This window comes from Eptatretus burgeri, chromosome 10 (assembly GCF_056783735.1).
Source record: "Eptatretus burgeri isolate ZD-2024b chromosome 10, Ebu_testis_v1, whole genome shotgun sequence".
Taxonomy (NCBI): domain Eukaryota; kingdom Metazoa; phylum Chordata; class Myxini; order Myxiniformes; family Myxinidae; genus Eptatretus; species Eptatretus burgeri.
The window spans coordinates 6,984,342-6,997,864 of NC_140970.1; the positions used below are offsets into that span (position 1 = coordinate 6,984,342).

The 13,523-nt window shown below is 40.6% G+C and overlaps 1 protein-coding gene across 2 annotated transcripts in view; it reads left to right on the top strand.

Annotated features, from left to right (window-relative positions):
* Positions 1-13,523, top strand: part of LOC147017903 (FRAS1-related extracellular matrix protein 2-like) — a 94,954-nt gene that overhangs the window by 14,753 nt on the left and 66,678 nt on the right. For both annotated transcript variants that reach the window (XM_085896976.1, XM_085896977.1), the window contains exons 6-8: positions 978-1,229; positions 1,618-1,767; positions 4,930-5,139. In XM_085896976.1, the coding sequence (XP_085753102.1) occupies positions 978-1,229; positions 1,618-1,767; positions 4,930-5,139 (612 nt within the window). The remainder of the gene's footprint in view (positions 1-977; positions 1,230-1,617; positions 1,768-4,929; positions 5,140-13,523) is intronic.

A 13,523-nucleotide genomic window follows, 5' to 3' on the forward strand; every position in this document is an offset into this window, starting at 1 on the left:
CATGGAACACTTTGCCATACACTCATTGGCATTGAAATTAGATGCTACACCCCCATCCCCTCCTCCCACCTTCTCTCAAAACCAAATTCCTCACTCCTTCCTGAAATTGTTCGAGAAATGATCCTTCCTGGTATGTTCAGGACAACTGGTGTACCATTCCAGTGGTTACACTGCTTTGTAAATGCAATACGGACACTATTTCGAGATCCTTTGCCTCCACCTTGTTCCTTTTACTCCCCACCGATCTTCAACTGGCTCTGAGATAGCGACAGTCTCATAGATTGGCTCTGCACATTTTTGGAATGTGTGACATGCCTATCTCTCTGAACCAAGATAGTTCATGGGATTATTTTCCCCAGGCTTGTTTTCATACACTCATTAGCATTGAAATTAGATGCTACACCCCCACCCCCTCCTTCCACCTTCATTCAAAACTGAATTCCTTACTCCTAATATTGCAGGCATCTCGCGTGATTCACTTGCTCAAAATGGTCATGGTAAACCGTTGCATGCATACTTTGAGTTGGCACCACCGGTCAGGTCTCCAAATAGAAAAGTGCAGTTAAAGACTTTATGGCAAAAAGTTAATGACTGAGGGTGTTAGACTTCATTGGAACAAGTTTGATGAACTGCAAGTGTGCCTCAGGTCCGTATTCATTATTTGTCATACACCATGTACTGCTACAGAATCCTTTGTATTTTATTTTGGTTTGCCAAATTATAAGACTCTTGGAGGAACTTATACATACATTATATGTGGGACAAGTAAATTAAAAGACAATGGACATATTAACATCATATATAGTATTTGAATCTAGGATCCCGTCAACATGAGCAAAGTGTTACAATTTGAACACCAAACAAGTAAATCACTCAGTATTTCAACACAATTGGTGCTTTTCTAAAAATAAAAAAATATATGTTTCAATGCTACCTTTGAAAAGTTTTAAAGGTTGGAATTGTTGTTGATTACACAGGCAGTGCCACTGGCACTGAGCCATCTTCGGTGTTGTCCTATTCCGACTACATCAGTCGACCAGAAGGGCCCACCAGCATGCTTCGTTTTGGGCAAGGCGAGGTTGAGCAGATGTGCTGGGTCATGATAATCGATGACTCGTTGTATGAAGGCGAAGAACGCTTTAACGTCACACTATCTGCACCCATGGGTGGGAAGATCAGCGGCAAGTTCCCCTCTGCCAGCATTGTCATTCTTCCTGACCCTAAAGATGGTGAGAGGTCATAGGAGCTACATGTGAATCTTGGTCCATTGACTCGTATTGTACTGTAGTCAATGCTGTTTTTTTGTGGGTGAGATTTTGGCCTGGTTTTCCCCACTACAGAAAATACATCAGTGTTCAGTTCAGATGGAGCTGCTGAAAGTTTGTTCATTCAAATTATTATTATTATTAAACCAATGTCTGGACAAATGATTTGAAACTTCAAAAGCATTTCCTCATCCACTAACCATAAGAGCACTCATACGAAAAATGGAAACCATTCTCGAGCAATGCCTCTCATATAAACAATAGCCTATTGCTTAATGGACGTTTCCATGATGACAGAATGAAAGATACAAATAAACAATAATTAATTGAATTAACATAATAATTGCTCTAGAGCCTGCATTCTACTTTGGTGCATTGGAGTATGAAGTTGAAGAAAGCAGTGGCGCTCTGGATGTCCAAGTTTGGCGCAGTGGATCTGATCTCTCGCACCCGGGCTCCATTACCATATACTCCCGAGGAGCACCGCATCTTGGTGCAAAAGGTGCTTTATGAGTCATTTTTCTGTAAATATTTTAATATCATTTTTCACAAACTGGTACTCCTTTTAAACAGTTGTCTGAGAATCATGGAGGAGTTGATAGATATATGACATGTGGGAGACATCGGTGTACTTTTACTTTAATTAGAAAGACATTGATAGCAGATGATGGAGAAATTGGCACACGACATGGGATTTGAATTTTTGATTACACTGAACAACAAAATTTTTTTACTGGAGATGTGTAAAGTGATTTAGACTAATTTGGGTACGCTGATTTCAAAAATCATAACCGTTTTGCTGTATCACGTCAGGATTTTCAGTAACAGAAATATTCCCATTGCCTAGAAGTCAGGATTTCAATGAAATTTACAAAAATTCATTTATTCATTTATTTCATCATGAATGCTTCAAAATTATAGAAATTACAGAAAAGCTCCACTAGAATGTAATTAAAAATGCTTTAGGCATTTGGCTTTGCGTTTGTGCTGCTCTGTGTCAGTTTCACGATGGAGGAACCAGCAGAAATCGCCCATCATGTTCGGGTTGTGCCGCCCTTGGTAACGCGTCTCCATGAGTGAAATCTCTTGGTGGAATCGCTCGCCGTGCTCGTCCGAGACTGCTCCCAAGTTGTCAGGGAAGAAGTTCAGGTGCTGGTGTAGGAAATGGATTTACAGGGACATCCTGGAGCCAAGTTTCCTGAAGGACTCCAGCAGCTGCTGCACTATTTCTTCATAGTTGTCCGCGCGCTCGTTCCCCAAGAAGTTGTCCGTCACAGCTTTGAAGCTCCTCCACGCTGCCAGCTCTTTGGGGTTTAGAGTTGTCGGAAAAGTTTCGTCCTTCATAATCTGTCGGATTTGCGGTCCAACAAAGACACCAGCCTTGATCTTGGCCTCCGACAAGGTGTTGCCAAACTTTTCCTTGAGGTATAAAAACCCACGCCCATTCAGATCCATTGCCCGTACAAAACTTTTCATCAAGCCGAGGAGTTCACTCCTTTATGTGGAGTGGTGGAAGGAAAACCTTGGCTGGGTCGACAAGGGCGACATGCTTCACGTTGTGTCGACCAGGTACATGCTCTTTTCGCTCTTCCCAATCTTTCTTCGTCCAGTGATTCTTGTCGTCTCTGCTATCCCAGAGACAAAGGAAGCACATGTATTTCGTGTAGCCTGACTGCAGCCCTAACAACAGCGCCACCACTTTCAAGTCTCCGCAGATGTGCCAGTTGAAGTCATTGTACTTGATGGAATTAAGCAGCTGCCGCATAGTCTCATAGGTCTCTGTCATGCCGAACGTGTGAGCCAGTGGGACTGATGGTTTCTCGTTGCCATTGTGGAGCAAAACAGCCTTCAAGCTGTTCTTCCCCGAGTCGATGAAGAGGCGCCAGTCTGCAGGATCGTGATCACACGCAAGTTCTTTCAATAGACCGTTGATGTCACTGCAGAATGTCATCGTGTCTTCCATCTCAAAGAACTCAGCCATGTCTCTGTGACGTGCTCTGAACAAGGATATCTTGGTGTTAGGTTCAAGTAGATTCCACTGCTGCAGCCTTGATCCAAGCAGCTCTGCCTTCGCCTTTGACAGCGAGAGATCTCTTACAAGATCATTTAAGTCTCCCTGGTTCAGAAGGTGTGATTCTTGAGTGTCGGGTTCAAAAGGTTCATCATCACCATCCTCTTCACCACTGCTTACAGCTATGTTCTGATCAGCTGGAGGTGTTGGAACGGGGTTCTCGTCATCATGAGGCACAGGTTTACGAGCAGAGACGCAGTCAGCGTACTTGATGTGACCTTTATTCTTCTTGTTGAAGCCGGCGATGCTTGTGCAGCAGAAATAACAATCATCATGATGATTCTGCGGCTCACGCCATATCATGGGCACCGCAAATGGCATGCTCACGCGCTTGCCCACCAACCACTGAGTCAAGGTTGTGTGACAGCTTGTGCAGCAGATGTGTGGTGCCCAGCTCTGTTCTTGGTCCCCCACCTTACACCCGAAGTAGTGAAAGTAGGCGGCCTTCATTTTCACTGCTGTAGATATACTTCGCTGTTGATCTTTTTTGGTATACCGACCACAGACATAACAGAAGTTGTCAGGATGATTGGTACAGGAACGCCTACTCATCTTTATCTGAAAGAAAGAAATATAACACAAGTTAACAACAATTGTACGAAATAGACATGTTAAAGACATATGTAAATTTCATTGAAATCCTGACTTCTAGGCAATGGGAATATTTCTGTTCCTGAAAATCCTGACGTAATACAGCAAAACGGTTATGATTTTTGAAATCAGCGTACCCAAATTAGTCTTAAACACTTTACACATCTCCAGTAAAAAATTTTTTTTGAAATTTGTTGTTCAGTGTTATCAAATCCAGCTTGTAATTACATGATGTCATGTCAGGCAAGGATGATTTCATTATCATGAACTAAGTACTCAGATGGGAGCACAAATAAGCCAACAAGTATATTGGGCTTTTATGACAATTTTAAAGTTTTAGTTGAATTATCACCCATCGGAGCCATCTATTTATTTAGTGTGCCAAACTTGTTTTCTCTCTCCACTTTTCCTTCCCTCAATGTTTCTCTTCAGTCATCCTCCCTTCTTTTCCGTTTTCCAATATTAATTTTCTCACTCTATCCACCCACGGAATGGATAATACTATATACATGGCTTCTCAGTTGTTTTATCCTTCTTTTTAAACCAATTAACTTCGTCTTAAGCCCGGTGTTGACTTAGTGGTTCGAGGGGCTGACTTGGGATCTTATGGTCCTGAGTTTGTGCCCCGTAGGCTACTGAATTAACACCAGGTGGGGTTGACTCTGCCTCTCATCCTTCTGAGGTTGGCAAAATGAGTGCCAGCTTGCTGGTATTCTGTGTCGGAGTGGCCACCCGTGCAGGATTGTGCTCAATAGCCAAGGAGACTGCTTTGGCAGCACCAACGCTCTGAACAGAGTATGGTCCCAATGGATGAATGGATGGAACTTCCTCTTCCACTCTTGTATACAGCAAGAAGGGAAAGTTTTACAAAACACCCTCATTAATTACATTTACCCTGATAAAACACTAATGATTGCTTTTTCATTATCATGACAGGCTAACTTGCATAAATGTAGTTCTATGAGTATGCAAAACTGACTGTTGACATGATGTATATGACAGCCGGTGAAGACTATGTGGGAATCAGTCACAACTTGGTGTTCAACCCTGGTGTAACCACACGGACAGTGAAGGTCACGGTGCTGGATGATGTGGGGCAGCCAAGACTCGAAGGGCCTGAGAGGTTTGAGCTCCGGTTGCGAATGCCCGAGGGAGGTGGTCTTGGAAAACCCAGTTTGGCACATGTCATCATTAATGACTCTTTCTCAGACTGTGAGTATTGCACACCACCACTCCTGATTCCATCACCAGTCACTGCACGACATCATCGTCGGACGCCGAAAGCATGTACTCAGTTTTCACTCCGTTTGTTTTCTTCCTTGTTTTCTTGTTTTCTTGTTTTCTAGTTTGTCCAGGCGATATTTCAGCCATCCTTTGAGCTAGGAAGCTGAAATTTGGACGCAATATTGAACAGCTGCTTTGGCAAAAACAATTTTTTGTATATTTATTTGACTAATCAATTAATTGATGAATTACTTAATTGTTATCGATTTATTAATTACTTATTTATTTCCTTTCTCATCTGGGCACTATCTCAGGCACCTTTTGAGCAAGGAAGTTGATATTTGCACATGGCAGTGACCAAGTGATTTGGCTATAATGTATACTTTGATTTATTGATGAATTAATAAATCGATTAAATATTTAATTTTACGATTACTTCAATCATTAATTTTCAAAAAAAAATACAGATTTGGATAAAACAGTGGTAGTTTAGGTATGCCATTAACCATTTGATTAAAATATTAATTATTTTATTATTATTATTTATTTATGTTAATTACGCAATCAATAAATAAATTAATCAATCATTGTACACCACTCCCTCCCAATTCCACCATCATGTGCTGAATGACGGCATCGCCAGGTGCCAAAGGCACCCTAGCAATGACGTGCGCTGGAGGATTTGTTATTTATTTATTTGGCATGGTGGTGGTGTACTTTGAATGTAGTTATCCTCTCTGAAGGATTAGGAGAGGGTCTTGCATTTGGGTCTGTTTGTTTGTCTGTTTCTCTGTTTGTCTGCACAGAGCTTTTGTGTTTTTCTCCGTAACCACTTGTCAGATTGAGACCAAATTTTCACTATTGGTGCGACTACTCATGTAGAATGCTTTAATGATAAGTATGACGTCATAGGTCACGTGGTGTGGCAGCTATATTGGAAAAACGGAAAAACTTTGGACCTCTGTGTCTCTAAAACCGCAGCTAGGAAAAAAATGAAACTTGGCACACAGCAAGTACTCCTCGTGTGGAATGAGTGTGGTATTTTTATGACATTGTAGGTGCCTTCGTTATGACATCAGAATTGCATATGCATAACGCTACATCTGATCAGTATAAATATTTTTGAGGGTCATCTCGGGATAAAATGGTCCACAATTTTTTTTTTTTGATGACATCGTTCGCGTGATTTTGCAGCCATATTGTTTTAAAAAAAAACCTTCAAAAATCGTCTTTTCTGAAATGGCTGAAAAGATTGAGGCGAAACTATACATATGACCACCTATCCATGAGGAACAAAAGGGTCACACATGATGTCATAGGTCACGTGGTTTGGCAGCCATATTGGATTTACCTGAAAACCTGTAAAAAAAATACACCACTCAAAATAAAAGAAGTCCTGGTGAGGGTTTGCAATCTCTGATTGCTCTTTTTTTTGTTCTACTTGTTTCACTACTTGTTTGGAACAATGTATAATAGGGTGTTTCATATTGCAACTTTTTTGTGCTCGTCAAGTTGGCTACACGTCGTAGCTTTCCAATATGGATAAAAATCTCACTCGCCGATTTTTAGAATTTTCCTCCAAAAAATGGCCGCCGGCGACTATTTTTTCCAAAATGGCGGCCTTTTTTCACATTTTGACACAGAAATCGACTCCTACACCTGCTAAAATACGTTAATGTTACTTGATATGTGTATGTTTGGAGATTATTATGATTGCTATGTCTGCTAGCAGTCGGCGACTAGACATTAGGCATCGAATATGGCTGAAAACTCCAAAATGGCATCCAAGATGGCCGATTTTTGGCCACTGGAAAGTTGTTCCCTCCGATGTGGGTTCTAATATGTCAATGTCTAGTTATAGGTTTTTGGGTGTGCTGAATTCGTTTTTATGCTCTAAAATGCAGTATATCTGTCACAGAGACGTCTGCGGGAGTCATGCTCTCGCGTTAAGAAGTAGTTCTTGCAAGTCCGAAGAAGAATTTTGAATATTCTCGCCCTCATTGATATCAGAAAATAACAATTAAATATTCGAAGGTCAAACATGTATTTATTTAACATGTACAGTATATACACGAATTACTAGTATACTAATGCCATAATGAATGTTCTAATATGACTTCATGTATCCGTGCCTATCAGCCTCGATAATCAATAATATTGGCCATGGCATGGCATACATGGCTGTAGCGACATTTCAAATTAAAATTTCCATAGTTCAAAAACATCAATGTTCACACTTCGCTTCATATAGTTATCTACATTTTCTGAAGAGTGGATTTCATGTATCCAGAATAATTCTGCCTGTGCCACTCAACCACTTGAAGCAAAGCTTGCCTTTGCTGTTCATCCCTCGTTTTGTCTATAAAATCTGAAATCAACTTAATTCCATGCTCTGCAAGGTCGTTAACTACGTGAACATTGTGCACATAGTTTGCGAATTTTTGGTAACCATCACTTTCTGGCCATGTGCTTGCAGGCTCACACATCCATTCTACATCTAGTACATCATATAGTTCAAGAAGATTGAATAACCGCCACGAGTCGTCATCTATGAAACTGCTGAGACACAGGTCACTACTCTCATTCTCATCCACAGCCGGAAATTTTGGCTTTCCTGAGCTGAATTGATCATGAGGTAGTCGAGGTGTCTGATGCAACAGTTTTGCCATCGTTTCTCGCTCATCTGTGGGCACGTTGGAATCGGCAAGAGCGAAAATTACCAATTGCCGTGTCAAATACCATAGGTGTCGAATCGACACCTGATATCAATGAGGGCGAGAATATTCAAAATTCTTCTTCGGACTTGCAAGAACTACTTCTTAACGCGAGAGCATGACCCCTGCAGACGTCTCTGTGACAGATATACTGCATTTTAGAGCATAAAAACGAATTCAGCACACCCAAAAACCTATAACTAGACATTGACATATTAGAACCCACATTGGAGGGAACAACTTCCCAGTGGCCAAAAATCGGCCATCTTGGACGCCATTTTGGATTTTTCCTCCATATTGGATGCCTAATGTCTAGTCCCCGACTGCAAGCAGACATAGCAATCATAATCATCTACAAACATACACATATCAAGTAACATTAACGTATTTTAGCAGGTGTAGGAGTCGATTTCTGTGTCAAAACGCAAAAAAAGGTCACTATTTTGGAAAAAATGGCCGCCGGCGGCCATTTTCGGGATGAAAATTCTAAAACTCGGCGAGTGGTGTTTTTATCCATATTGGAAAGCTACGACGCATAGCCAACTTGCCTAGCGCAAAAAAGTTGCAATATGAAACACCCTACTGTATAATCTCTATTAAGAAAAATTGTATTTTGAAGCAGAATAAACAAACAAAGCAAAGCTGCTTAAATATTGGCCATTCAGGATCCGCTTAGCCATTTGGAAAATGCTAATACTATTTCCCCTACACTAGATTGCCACCATTTTATATTTAACAGGGCATTCAAAAGGTTTTATGAATAACACACGGTCGTCCAAGAAACACGAATAGTTGTTTTTTATTTTCAAATACACATGTAAATAAATAATTAATAATAAAATAGGTTTTTATTATTATTAGGCAGACACATTAAATACATTGCAAACAAAACAAAAAATTAAAAATAATAAAACACAAATAAACATTTTTTGTTTTAACAGACATGTCACAACAGTAATTTTTAAAACCTCAATAATCTAACCTGAGTCATCACCAACTCACTCTGGTCACCCTGAGTATAACTTCACCATTAATCAGTGTACTGTACTCACGTTTTAATTGTTCAGTCCAAGTTTGATTCACGACCCGATTATAAACTGTCGCCCTGCTGTTTTATATACAGGTCGTTGAATAAGTTAGTGTGCTGTCCATTGTATAGGATGTTAACCTGTGTCCTGTATGCCAGTGTCCCGAATGCTTAGTGTCTCGGCAGAGTATTGGCATAAGGTGAGTTTAATCCTTGTACGGCTAAAATTTAATACAGAAAATGTATTGGTTATTATATTTAGCTATGTGGAGATGATGTGCTTATTCTAAAAGCTCATTTGTGTAACATGGTCACAAGTTATAATGTTGACGTTAGACAAGTTAGACTTTAACTAGTGTAGAAAGATCACCAGAGGTGTGTGGAATTTCTGGTTACTTCTGGATATAGAATCGTTTCACAAGTATGAGTGGTTTGCCAAAGGAGGGGCTGTCTTGAATGTTCTCTCTCCAAGGATATATAAATGGGAAGGAGGGTAGAAGAGGGGGCAGGAATTACAGACATTCCAGGGTCACTTTGTAGAGTACTATGCTGCAGCAGAGTTTAAGTTTGGCCTTCTGTTTTCTTACTTAGTCTTGGGAATAAGCTCAAGTTTGGAACACACTCACCTGCCAATTCAGATCAATTGATTTAAGGAAGTTTGGGTTTCGTACCAGCCAGCATTTTATTCTGGTGGACGTCAAAGATTCCATAACGTTCTTTTTAAAGAGTAGGCCATTATGCACCAGCACTCTTTCCAAATTTAAAATTCCTACCCTGACTACTATTGCTGAGGTGGTAATGGCCAACCACACTGCGTTCCATGGCCTAAGATTGCTTCATCGACCCCGAGGAAAAACGCAGCTCATAACAGTCAGAAAACCCTTGAAAAGCATGGAATTTCTTTTTTGCTAAAATGCAAAGCCTTGAAAGCATTGAATTTTTTTTTCCACTTTTCCAGAAAAATAATCAAGCTTGGAAATGGAAATGAAAAATATAAATTGAATCGAGAGAACAAGTGTTTAATTTTTCAAATTGATAAGTGCTTTTATTCTCAGTTTCATTTATCCACAGTCGTATGACTTTGGTGCGCCCCACAGACAAATTCACTCTCAATTCAAACATACTTCTGGCACAAATAATCGGGCCTGCATAAAAATAATTTTGAGTCAAGGAATGAATATGCACACTTGAGTGAAAGACGTGGACGATGTGTTGCATGGGACACAGTTGTTTGCCCTTTTTGGTCAATTGAATCTCAACAAAAATGTTTTATTGTAAGCGGATCAGCTGGCACTGGGAATGTGAAAGATTCAAGATCATTGGCTAAGTAAAATGTAATTGAGAGAATAGTTAGCCCTTGATGAGAGAATCATTGAAAGTATGTACTGCCGAGTCTGCCGATGTGATTTTGCTGTACAAATTTGTGAGAAGTGGCAGAAAAATGCTGCATGGCTAGTACAATATGCACAGAGAATGTTCTTCATTTATACACAGCACAAGGCTGCACGGTAGCATCAATAGCTGATGGTGCAGCTGTGCCACTGATGCATTGCCATCTGCTGGTTCGGGCAGGAATTTGGCCATCATTCATAGCAATAGCTCACCTAATCTTCACAAAGGACACCATAGGATCTTCAATGTCCACCATCAGATACTGGCAGATGGGACACCCCCATTTAACATCCATCCAAGGAACAGCACACAGCCAAACACATTGATGAATCACACCATGCCTGTGAAACACCAGGATGACAGTTTATAGCTGGATCAGGACTCAAACCCAGGCTAGACAACTTAGAGGCAAGTGCACATCCCTCTCGGCCATCCTGTCAGCCCACAAAGAATGTTGGAAAAGGTTGACTGATATCCTGTGACAAAACTAGTCATCACCCCCTTCAGATCAAATAAACCAACATGAGGTGTGGAATTATTTTTATTAGTTTGTCGTATGTAGTTTCATATAATAATTCATTCGGGCTGTCATGATTTTTAAACAAACAGTTTACACCCCAAAAACAGAAAAAACGAATTATTCTTTTTGAGTTAGGCCACCATTAGAAACTGAATTTTTCAACAAATATACACATGAAAAAACATTTAAGATCTGCACTTTAGTGGATTGTAACGATAACTAAGAAAATCATTCACAAACTGAAAGTTTACATATATATATATATATATATATATATATATATATATATATATATATATATATATATATATATATATATATATATATATTGGTATGCATGTTCAACAAATGCCTTTAGACAAATTCAAAGGTTTCATTAACCTTTAGTTTTCACAAAATGAGGATGTCTGCAATGCAACTGATTTAAAACAAAAGACGTGATGGCTTTAAAATGGGACTGCTGGCAACACATCCTGTGATGTCGGACTCAAAACTAGTGAATAACGACCTGCAATGACATAAAAAATGGAATCAATGTCTCAAAAGGACAATAATGTGTTGAAGCACCATTAGAACGAATGGCTGCTGCAACCTTCCTTCTCATCCCATGAATAAGCTGCCAGAGAGAATCCTAGGGCAGTTGTCAATCCTCGTACAAATTAGCCTTCAACTATGCCAGACGCAGCACAGAAGGGTCCATTTTCTTGATTGTGTACCCTAGAATGTCCTCCGTTGAATTAAAATCACGACTCCTTTATGGCCAGGGCAATGCTATGATGGGATTATTTTGCAGGAAGTCGATAACTTCACGAGCATCATGGTGGGATATGTCATCGCCATCCATTAATAAACGTCTTTTGAGAAATGGCTGGCATTTTTTGCTTTGTCAAACTGTGGAACAACATCACAATCTAAAAATGTCCCTTTTTGTACTTTTCACTTGTCAAGTTACCCTTTCCAGTGGCAAGGGCAAGTTTACAATTATAATACGAAGCGCCATATCATAATGGATTCATCACCTAATGGGATGGACTGTATAATGTTGTTGGGTGTATCCGCTGTTAGGTTGCTGCCAAACTCGAGTTTTGCCATCAGTTCAGTCGCATGCAGGAGAAATTGGCTCTCATCAGACCAATGGATCTTTCTTCTCCAAGATAGGAGATTCCATTGCTGATGTGTCTGGCACCATGCCATGAGGGCTGTTTTGTGGTTTGTGATGAGAAGAGGTTAGCTTATGAGTCTCCTGGCTTTGTAACCTGCAGCATGAATCAGGTTCCAGACAATTCGCATGGTTAACCTTGAGGGGAGATTCCATTCATGTCACAACAATGTGCTTGTGTCAAAAGGTATGCATCTGACAAGCCTGACCAAAGCTGCATCTTCTCTTGAGAGATCACCCTGGGTTGTCCAGATTGAGACCAGTCTTTAACATCATTGGTCTGTTGATGTTTGTGGACCAAACTGCTGATAACAGTCTGATGGAAGTCATTTTGATTTTGAATTTCAGTCTTGGACGTCCCAGCAGCATTTATCATTCAAATAACTGGACATCTTTAGGATTCACTCTCTTATACGGGTCAGAGTACCGCAGTCCACCAATGGGAATACGCATCGATGGTTACTCTCTCTAAACCTTGACCAGGTGAAAATGTTTTTTTCATGTCAGTGCCCCGTTCTCGTTTGGGAATGCCAATGACAGGACATAGGATTTTGTTGCCTTAGCTCTGGCTTTCTGCTGGACAGGAATATCTTCTTGCTTTTCCAGTTGAAGGGGAAGAAGAGGGGGAGAGAAGCTCATTGTGTAAACTACAATAGCACTCGGTCGAGTGCATTCCTCCACCAGGCAGAACAGTTTACTTTTTGTATCCCACTGATAGGCTGGATCTGCATCCGGACCTCAACCAAAATCTAATCGGCTTGTTACTGTCACCTTCCCACCCAACTCCTCCACAAAGTTATGCCAAAATCCGTCCACAACTTTTTGAAATATCATGCTGTCCATCGTTTTCGGCTTCATCTTTCAATGGTGTAGAATCACTTTTAAAATTCTAGTATCCAGATCCGAATCATCACCAAAATCTAATCAATTTGTCCTTGTCCTGTCCACCAAATTTTGTCCAAATCCGTCCATAATATTTTCAGATATCCTGCTAAAAGACAGACAAAAAGACAGACAGAAAAACAGAGAGGGGTGAAAACATAACTTCTGTCAACCTTTGGTGGTGGAGGTAAAGGTGGGCCCCTTATTTCCACTTTATCAAATCTGCCCCTCCTCTCTGCTTCACTATGGAAAGTGGGAACCAATGATGGTGAACTCAAACTAAGGCAGGGGTTCCCAAAAGGAGGACTCTTAGAGCAAGGAAATATCACAAAAGATAGAGAAAAGCAACTGTGAAAGCTATTGGAGACCCACTCCGTTTTCTCTTTGTGATCATCTACTGTTGTGATTAGCTCTCTATCTCTCTGCCCCCCCCTCCCTCTCTCTCGCTGCTAAACTGTGGACAGGAGCACATCACATGAGTGAAAATGAAGCCTGTTGCCCAGCACAAGGGATGAGCTGAATTAGTTTTTGTTTGAACCACCTGGGCCAGTCATTGCATGAAGCTATTCTACACAATTCAATATGCTGAGGAACAGTGCACGTCCTGCATGTGGTTCCTATTGGCACATTGCTTCTGCTGTTCCAGGTTGAGATGCTGGCCATGCATATACCTGCCTG